This window comes from Cajanus cajan, chromosome 7, assembly GCF_000230855.2.
Source record: "Cajanus cajan strain Asha chromosome 7, NIPB_CcT2T_4, whole genome shotgun sequence".
Taxonomy (NCBI): Eukaryota; Viridiplantae; Streptophyta; class Magnoliopsida; order Fabales; family Fabaceae; genus Cajanus; species Cajanus cajan.
The window spans coordinates 3,519,948-3,529,657 of NC_138523.1; the positions used below are offsets into that span (position 1 = coordinate 3,519,948).

The following is a 9,710-nucleotide window of genomic DNA, read 5'->3' on the forward strand; positions in this document are numbered from 1 at the left end:
ATGCTTCATCCTAAGTATTGTCATTTTATTAAAAATTCTTCTTACTCATGTATTAAGTCTCAATAAATCCACTATCTCTGTTTATAGAATTATGACCTAAATAGTAGTGTAGCGGAAAAATAATCCACATTAGACTTAGAGTGCGGACCTAACATTTTGGGCCACCTCAAACTTTTCTTTTGGTACATTACCTCGAATGAATATTTTGATCCAATAATACATCAATGGTGCGAAACTATATGCTTGAAATTCAATTGTCATCATCTCACAAAACAAGGATGCAATTATCGACAAATAAATTATTAACAATATTTTAAAAAAAATTGAACGCGTTTTCCAAAATGGGTGTCTGGTTTAAAAATGGAAAACAAAATTTTCTTCCATATAAAGGCTTGAAAATTAATTAGAAAATGACTAAACGTAATGTTTAGGGTAGTGTCCGTTGAAAATGGATGCAGAGAATGGAGGGGCCAAGGAAAGTGAGATGCAGAGATACTATTTTACCGGCAACGGTAGGGAAAGACACGATTTGTCGGTATTCTTATTTTCTAAGAGTAAATTGCATTTTCCCTCAAAATTTGACCATATTTTTGTTTCTTTCTCGAATAGTTAGATCTCGTTGTCTCTGAATTACAATTTTAGATATAGTAACTCTTGTGCATAACTCAAGGTAATTGATTTTGATATGGTTTTGACAAAAGGAATGGGTAGAACAATACATCAAAATAAACAGTTTCAAAGATTTTAAAGCCCATAGAAAAATTATTCAATGGATTCATTAATTGATAATTCAAATTAATAAAAGTGCAAATTTGCAATTACGCTTTTGAGATGATGTTGTAGATTTTATGTCCACTAAAAATATGATTATAATAGTACTTACTAGTGAAAATAATCTCACCTTTTAAAATTGAGTTAAACTCCGATTTATTAAGAAACCATGAGACCAACCCTAGTTAGATCCAAACCCTTAGAAATCGAATGTTTCACTAGTCACACAGTCAGATCCAGATTCATCTATATGAATAATAACAATAATCATTAGTTATCATTTGTAAGAAAACGCAGTTTCTTGAAAATCCAAAATAAAATCGTACCGGGTGGGGTCCCTGTTGGCTCTCATGGGATAATTATGATAGTTTCAAATGTGTCTAAAATTTTATTGAGCCCCTCACACTCACTCAAAGTTGTCTAGCATGAAATTAAAATAGTGAAGGGTTTTAAAACCAAAAAAATAAAAAATAAAAAATAAAAATAAAAAAAGATAGTGAAGGGCACAACACAACATATTCACATAATCTGAAAGGGTTCTTACGTGGGTCTGTGACTAATTTGATTGACCTTTGAACTTTGAAGGTTCTTCTTTGGGCAGTGTTGATTGAAACTTTTTCTGAGTGGGGACCAATAGGACCAGGACTACCCATTAACCATTGTCGGTGCAACAAATTTTTGTTATCCCTGATTATTCTTTTTTTTTTTTTTATGAACTTGGCCTCGAAATTACCATTGGATTGCAACTTTGCAACACAGCAGGGTCCCAAGTTTTGCCACAAATGTATTATCACTTGCTTTTTTTCTACGTATCATTACAATTTTCATCAGACAACGTTTCCTGTATGTTTCCACTCCCATCTTTATTGTCTAGGACGTTTTTAAGACTTTGGAATTGTAATGTCAAAATCAATCTTGAGTTACATTTACTTTAACACATGTTATCATATAAAAAATGTGAAACAACTTAATGGATTGGTGCAGTGATGAGATATACGTGTTTATATGATGTGAAAATCATCTATATAAAAGAGATTTTATGTTTGATTCAATTGGAATATTATGAGTGAGATTAATATTATTCGGTGATATTGCAACCAAAAAAAATGTGAAGAGATTTTTCTTTTTCCATTAAAATGTTCTTTTGATGTGTCCTATTTAAACGGAAAACTAAAAACACACAATAATTAGACATCCTGCTACTCTTCCTTTCTTACCCTAATGAGAGCTGGCTCCTTTAACACAAATGCCAATATCATGACACCACTTCGAGGGTAGACATTAATTTGTGGCAAATCAAGAAAACGATGGCCTGAATGTTTAATTCGAGCAACAGCTTTGAAATCACATCTTCAAGAAACGATTCTAGATACCAATTATACTAATAACAATGTTTTCTAGTGGTGACTACTAGGATGCAATGGTGCTGCTTAATTAAAATAAAAATTTATTTACTACCAGCACACCATTGTATCTTTATTGAACATGTAAAACTTAAGTTAGATCATATCATAATCATATTTAATTTTTTTTATCTATATCACATATATTTTCTACATGAGATAATTATGTTGGAGTTGAGTTGAGTAGCATGACGTAAAACTCCAAATTGTGAGTAAGGTATTAGATGTATGTTGTTAGTGCAATGTTATGCAAGTGGTATACGTGGCGAATTTGCAAGGAAAAAGTGCAGCGTTGGAAAGTGAATGGACAAGTTTCCTAACTCAAACCCCATATGAACTGTAACCCAATTTTTGCCAAGAACTACCCACATGCCATATGGACCCTATCTCACATGCAGGAAGAGGTATAGTCTTTATTGCAAATCTAACCATGTGCATTGAGCACTTATCATTCATCAGTGTCTCTGTTTAGCACTGTCCCTTACTCTCTCCGCAGGCATTTACTAGGTTGTGACGGGGCAGAACAAAGACAGGCCTATTTGATCTTAGCTTCTTCTGCTGGGCATTCAGAAATTAAACACCTCTTACATTAATTCTAGTAAAAGTTCATGTTTAAGTCAAAAAGTATTACTGGTTGACCTGTGATACACTCATATCCCTTGTTGTGAAAAAAGTAGTGATCATAATGTCCTGCAGGAATTCTCCATCATCCGGTACAATTAATCACTTTTATCATCAAGTTAACTATCAAACATTTCACAATATTATTAATCACTTGAATGATTATTGATTTAAGTAAATAAATATGAATAATTGAATATATATATATATATATATATATATGATTATTGGTTTGCACTGGTAACAAATAATTATATGTTAATAGTGTTATAAGATCGTTGAGATGTTAAAAATAGTTAACTATGCCAGGTGAACGCTTGGTAAAGAATTCAAGAGGGTGATCGAATTATTTTTCTTTTGTGGAGGGTAGCTCCCAATTAACACTTTCTTGGGGGCCTTTGAATTGTTACACAAGGATGTCTTAAGATACACGCTCGATTGATCTCCTGTGAATTGTACATTCGAAAATTGGGAAACATAACTAGCTGTAGAACGATACTTGAAATCATGGCATGTCATGTCTTGTTCATAATTTTACCCATGATAATGTTAGAGGCAGGGGAATCTCTTAAGTAACCTCTAGTTAGCATTGCATTATTTTGTGGGGGACAATGTAGGTAAAAGGGGTCATCATGTTAATTAGAAAGATAATGACGGAGGATCATGCGCTGCACATGAACGTATCGCACATGTTGGTAGAGAAACCAACATTGGTAGATATGTTTAATGATTTACAACCATAATTGCATAACAAAAGCAAAGATTAAAAGGCTAAAAAGGTGAGAAAGTTAATAAAAAGCAACACCACAGCTACTGCTGTATTTCATAATCGTCATTGATAAAGTGTTTCCATATAACTCAACTTTCACAATCATGCTTTTGCTTGTATAATTAACTCAACAAAACAAATAGTAAAAAATAACAAAGGAGGGGTGAAAAGAAAAATCATATATATATTTATATTATATATATATTTGGGCTCATTCAAATCCTATAAACTGAAAAAGACTGAACAGTATGTAAGGAGACATGATTTGACATTTGGAAAAATATGCATATGAATTGGTGGGTAAGGTTGATTGATGAGATGAGCTGGGAAGGAGCAAAGAAAAGGCAAAAAAAGAAAATGAAAAGGACCAAAGAAACCGCGCTTCTGCACCTGCTCCTACAATTGCATTGCTTGTTTCAGCTGGAGCAAGTCGAGCAGCAAAGGTTGACCAACAACAAGACACACAATGTAACATAAACCATATTGACATGTGTAATTAATGTACACTTGCCAAGAATGCAGAATGGAGAGAAAAATGGGTGTGATGTGAAGAAACCAATGGACATATGATGATGCTCTACTATAATATGGTAAAACTGAGAATCAAACACAAAAGAAAATTAATGGCTCTTTCATTCACATGGTTGGTTGATATATATGCTACTAGCACTGACGGCCTCTGCGGCAACCGAGTGCACCAGCATTGGAAGTCATGGAACCAACCATGGAAGAAGATTTTGCTCCTAAGCTTGAGGCCCTGGCATAGCTGGCTGAGGCTCCAGCTCCTGAAGGGGTGAAATAGGCACCATTCAGCAACAAATCACCCTCTGACCTCCAATTCCAACCCTTCCACTCAGTTGCTGCTGTTTCCACTCTCTTAGTCACCTGTTAACGCCAAGTTTTTTTTCTCTATCAGTTATTGAAACTTGCTTGACTAAAACGTGATTAATTTACAGCAGCACATGGATTGATTGATTAATTGTACTATTGTACCTCCTTGGCAAAAGGGTTAGTAGGAGCATTGTATCGGTTGCCCTGGCTGTTGATGGTGGGGTTAGCACTTCCACCAATAGCATACATCTCCCAGTGAGTGTAGTCATTGTTCACCACGTGGAAATATCCATGTCTACACCTGCATTATTCATCACCAACATTTTGTTAGATTAACTCATATTCCACCTCTGGTTTGAAGCACTTCATTGGAAGAAAGACAAGATAGCCCTATCCAGTTGTTGATTTCAGCAAATGGCTACGCCTCCTGGTCCCCTACAACTAATTCTTCTACAAAATTTGTGACTTTCCTTAAACCGAAAGAGAAAGGCAAAAAGCCTTAAAATCAAAATTAATGCCCAAAGAGGGTTGCTGCTACTGCAAACCAACCTATCTTATGGCGACATTTATTTGCATTTAAAGCACGCAGAGAAAAAGGGAAACAAAAGGGTTTTCAATACAAAAAGTGTCATTAAATATTACCGTGGCATTCTCTGGATAAGTCCCTCTCCGAAATGGTTGTATGCGATGGTCACCTGCATTTGCTTGTCTCTTGTGTAAGAGTCACTGTGGCCCAGCAGAATCACCTGAATTTGCAAACAGATAAAATAACAACTTGAGCCATCATGCAACAGAAGAAAAAGTGCAGTTTGACACAGAGGAAATGAAAATGCAGTGAAAGTACTACCTCATTGTGGTGGGTGAAGTGGTTGTTGGAAATTGTTATGGCTGTTGAGCCCATGACAGCATCCACAAGGCCATCAGCACAGTGGGACAATGAGTTGTGATCAACCCAAATGTGGCTTGAGCCAAATATGGAGATGGCATCTCCATCAGCCATTGTCCTCCACCCAAAGTGTGTGGGGGAGCTTCTCACCATGGCATTTCCAGTGGGTTTGCAGTCATGAATATGTAGGCCATGGATGATGACATTAGTAACATACTGGATTGTGATGCATGCTCCATTAGCAATGTGCACATTCACTCCTCTCCCATCAATGGTCTTGAAGCTGTTCATGATCAGCTCTTGCTTCAACTGAATAACCATGTCCCTCTTGAATACAATCCACAAAGGCCTGTCCTGAATCACAGCATGGCGCAAAGTGCCTGGTTTGGGGTTGACAGGGTCATCATCCCTGGGGTCTGTGACCACATAGAACTTCCCATCACGGCCACCAATGGCATTTCTGCCAAAACCAATGCCACAATCTGCAAGACGCTTCCTGTTGCGTTGCCAGTTGGGGTCACAACGCCAGCAATCATCAATGGGGTTACCAGTTCCACAAGAGAAAAACCCCAGATTCCTTCTCTCTGTGCTGTTCTGGATGCTCCTGAAATATTGACAACATTGTTTTCATAAAAGCCATCAGTGTCCAACAACAATCTCTGTTTGGTGTTATACAACCTCAATCAAACTACTCTAAGTCAGTTCTCAAATGACATCCAATTTCTATTGCTTCTAACATTAATAGTATAATACCATGCCAAGATGTGTTACAAATTGAACACATTTGGTTTTACAAATTGAACAACATTGTTTTCATAATGCCATCAATGTCAAAAAGTCTTTACTTGTTATACAAGCTCAATAAGTCAGTTCTCATATGATATCCAATTTTGTTTGCTTCCAATATTAATAGTTTAATTAATACCATGCCAAGATGTGTTACAATTTGAACACATTGGCTAGTAAAATGCTCTTGTTTTCGGTGTGGCTGGTATCTAAGTAGTAAGTACAGATAAAAGGTTCTAGCCTTTGTAGAGACTAGAGAGGTAACAAACAATTAGGCCTAAACTCAATAGGTAGAGTCAGCTACAAGGAATAAAATAAAGCCCTTAGACTCAACCCAAGATTAAACTTTTAATAAATCTTTTTGAGATTTGTAGAAACAGCAACAATGTCAAAATAATTTATCCATGTGGCGAGTGAAGACAAAAGGAATTTTCCTAATTTTAACGGCTACTTATTCTTGGCTTATTCTGCAATAGAAGATATGGTAAATATGCTTTTCTGTCATGACATGGATCTCGACCCAAATATTCTAGAGTGGCCACGTTGTAAGGAATCAACAACACATGGTAAATTTTTTGTACACAAAAACTCGATCACAATGAAGCACCGAAAAATTTGATCAAGCAGAGCCTAACTGATACGAACAACTGTTTTTAATGTTAAAATAAGGGAGCCAAAGAGTTGTACCCGTAAGTACTACACATTTATAGGGAAACATTAATTAATTTACTTATAGGCAAAGGATTAGATTTATAATGATAGGCAAAAGGGTAAAAATGAAACCTATTTGGTCGCAATTTTGAGAGTTTATCTTATCAAAATAAAAAATATTTTTTAATAATAGAACACTTAAAAGTATTTCTAAAATATCCAAACATGCTGAAGGTGATGTTTCTAACTTGCCATGCCACAAAAGGGTAAAAAGGGAAAAAAGGGTAAGTCGTCAAAAATTCAAATTGGTTCCAATATGGCAAAACAAGGAAAGTAATGTGACAGAAAAACAATGGGTGAGTTGGGATAAAGAGTTAGGTCTCAATTCTCAAAGGGATAGTTATTAGGGCCACCAGTGCAGGCACACCACTACCCTACCCCATTACACTAATAGTCCCTACTCCACGTGAATATATAAATAAATATAATAAAACATTATAGATCATTATTGGTGCATGTAATTTTCTCTTTTGCTTTAATAAATTTCTTAGATATGAATGGACATTATAACTAGGTTTGTATGGTGAAAAAGGAGAGAGATAGAGACCCACATCTCAACCATTGAAACCACCTCCTCTGGGTTTGCCACTGCAGCACGTTCATTTAACTTCTCAGCCTCTCGTGCCCTAAAACAAGCAGTTAAAACACAATCACAATCACAATCATGAAGAATAAATAAATAGTATTAAATAACCAAACTACATATTCAATACACACATTATTTCACTACATAGGCTTAGATATTGGTGTCATAAAACAACATTAAACTTTATATAATAAAGCATTTTTTTCTTATAATAACCAAATTTTCACTAATGCACTACCCGTACCAAGATGGCAACAATAAATAAACTACCCCTTTTTCTGAATATATCCAAAGAAAAATTACAAAAACATTATTTACATTTTGGTATTATTATATGTGAGGCACACTTAAAAGTCCTTTCTCTACTGTATTAAAAATTAAAAAAAAAAATCCAAAAAATAGTACTGAAATAAAAATAAAAATAAAAACAAATTGTTTAACCAAAAATATAAAAATAAACACGTTAACATGTATACTTGTCGGTGGGATTTTAGTTACTTTTAAAAATATATATATATTTAGGCCGTAAAAAAGTAAAAGAGACAAACGCAAAAACTGTTAAAACTTGAAAGATTTAACCTCTAAATTGGAATGACTAATATACCCCTCCACATAAGTTTTATTGGGAACACTTTTGGGGGCTAGTTTCGGAAGTGAAAAAAGTTTGTTGACGGTTAACTAACTCTTTAATGCTGTGTGTGGGGAATTATTTTGCTTTTGCAGAACACTCGACCAACCATTATGCAAAGAATGGAATCCGAAGAACGAACATAACCGAATAAACGATCCAGATCGAGAGAATCAACGATTTTTCAACGGCTGCGATCGTTAGTTGCGGTTACTCCATCCAACGGCCAGACTTAAATTAAAGCCAAAACGCACGGTCCTGATTAACCGGCGCTTCAAGGAGGAAGGTGAAGAATTAAAATTTTAACGTTGGAAAGGACACTCACCTCGCCACCATTGACGAGTTCTTCAAGCTCACCAACCCATGTCCTTCAACTTCAACATTCCTAAAACCACAAAACAAAAAACCCAGAAGAAAAAAAAGGGTCAAAAACAAGATCTTCCATTTCTGTTTTTGCTTCAGTTTGACTATGCACAGAAATCGATGATGAACAATGAAATCAGCACTGGTTACTGAACTCTGAACCTAAATTGCTCTCACCAAATAAGCCTGCCAGTTTCGGGATTTTTGAGCCTTATAAACTCTTGTCAGATATGATCTCTAACCAATGTGGGACTAAACTACATTGAAATGGTTTTCGAAAAGGTAGAATGCAGAAAACACCCACTAATTTTTTTTTCTTTTGCGTTTGAAAACCCAGACAATGCAGCTCAAAGAAACAAAGCCAACACAGAAACAGGGTGCTTATGTGTGTGAGAGGTGAGACCTGAGGTGAGAGATCTGTGGTGTGGCCATGGCTTCTTCTCGAATGAGCAGCGCGAGAAGCAAGAAGAGGACCCATTTCGCAGAAGAAGAACCCGCCATTGCAGAAAGTAAAATTCCTCTCTCAGTGTTTGTTTGTTGCTTTGATGGGAATGAGAATGTTAAAGAAAGAGAGAGAGAGAGAGAGAGAGAAGATTGGTGGAGTGGACTCAGAAGAACAGGTTCCAACATAACGGTTTTTTATAGACACCAAACCCATAAACGCCAACCCTTAACGCCGTTAAGTAACTGATCGTTTTTCTTGTTTTGGTCTTCGCCGTCCCTCTCACACCGTTAACTAACAAAGTACCACTCTAGTTGCTTTTGCCTTTTGCTTTAACCAATTAACCTCCCTCTCTCCTTCTTAACCCTACACTCACTTTTTTTACCTCTCTCTCTCTCTCTCTCGCACGTGCCTGCAGTACCCGTCACGTGCCCTCGCATACTACTACAAATACTATACTATATACCAAGATCTAAAATCTCACACCACACTCCACTTTCTCTTTTTTACTTTTTACTTTTTTTTTCGCCACTTTATCCACCAGTCACTGCCCAACTAACTTCAAACGGTTTTTAATTTGTGTGTACAAAATCATTGTGACTTAATAATGCCATGTTCTTTGTCTTGCTTCTCATTGTGTAATTTAGACACGCCATTTGCAAAGCTTTCGATTTTTTTATGAAGTTAATTCACATTACATGTTGGTATCCAATTATAAATTGTTACGTATATATATAATTAAAAAAATATTCATTTTTAGGGTAATTTTCAATTGGTTAGTAGAGTAGAGAAGATTGGTTGCATCAAAATCAAATATTTTCTCTACAAAAAAATTGGACGTGATTCTTAGACATTTGTATATATACATGAATAAATAATCAAAAGAACGTTATCTCTAGTGGGGAAATACCTC

General features: G+C 35.6%; 1 protein-coding gene across 2 annotated transcripts; it reads right to left on the bottom strand.

Annotated features, from left to right (window-relative positions):
* Positions 1-3,587: 3,587 nt before the first annotated feature.
* LOC109812355 (putative pectate lyase 1) lies at positions 3,588-8,978 on the bottom strand. 2 transcript variants are annotated; one of them, XM_020376303.3, is made up of 7 exons: positions 8,759-8,977; positions 8,318-8,377; positions 7,330-7,404; positions 5,243-5,885; positions 5,038-5,141; positions 4,558-4,696; positions 3,588-4,449 (listed from the first exon to the last, which is right to left on the bottom strand). In XM_020376303.3, exons 1-7 carry the CDS (start codon positions 8,854-8,856, stop codon positions 4,228-4,230), a joined length of 1,341 nt encoding a protein of 446 aa, XP_020231892.1. In that variant the 5' UTR covers positions 8,857-8,977; the 3' UTR covers positions 3,588-4,227. The 2 variants fall into 2 exon arrangements, with proteins under 2 accessions (XP_020231892.1, XP_029130019.1); XM_029274186.2 differs by lacking the exon at positions 8,318-8,377 and having other exon boundaries at positions 8,759-8,978.
* Positions 8,979-9,710: the final 732 nt, after the last annotated feature.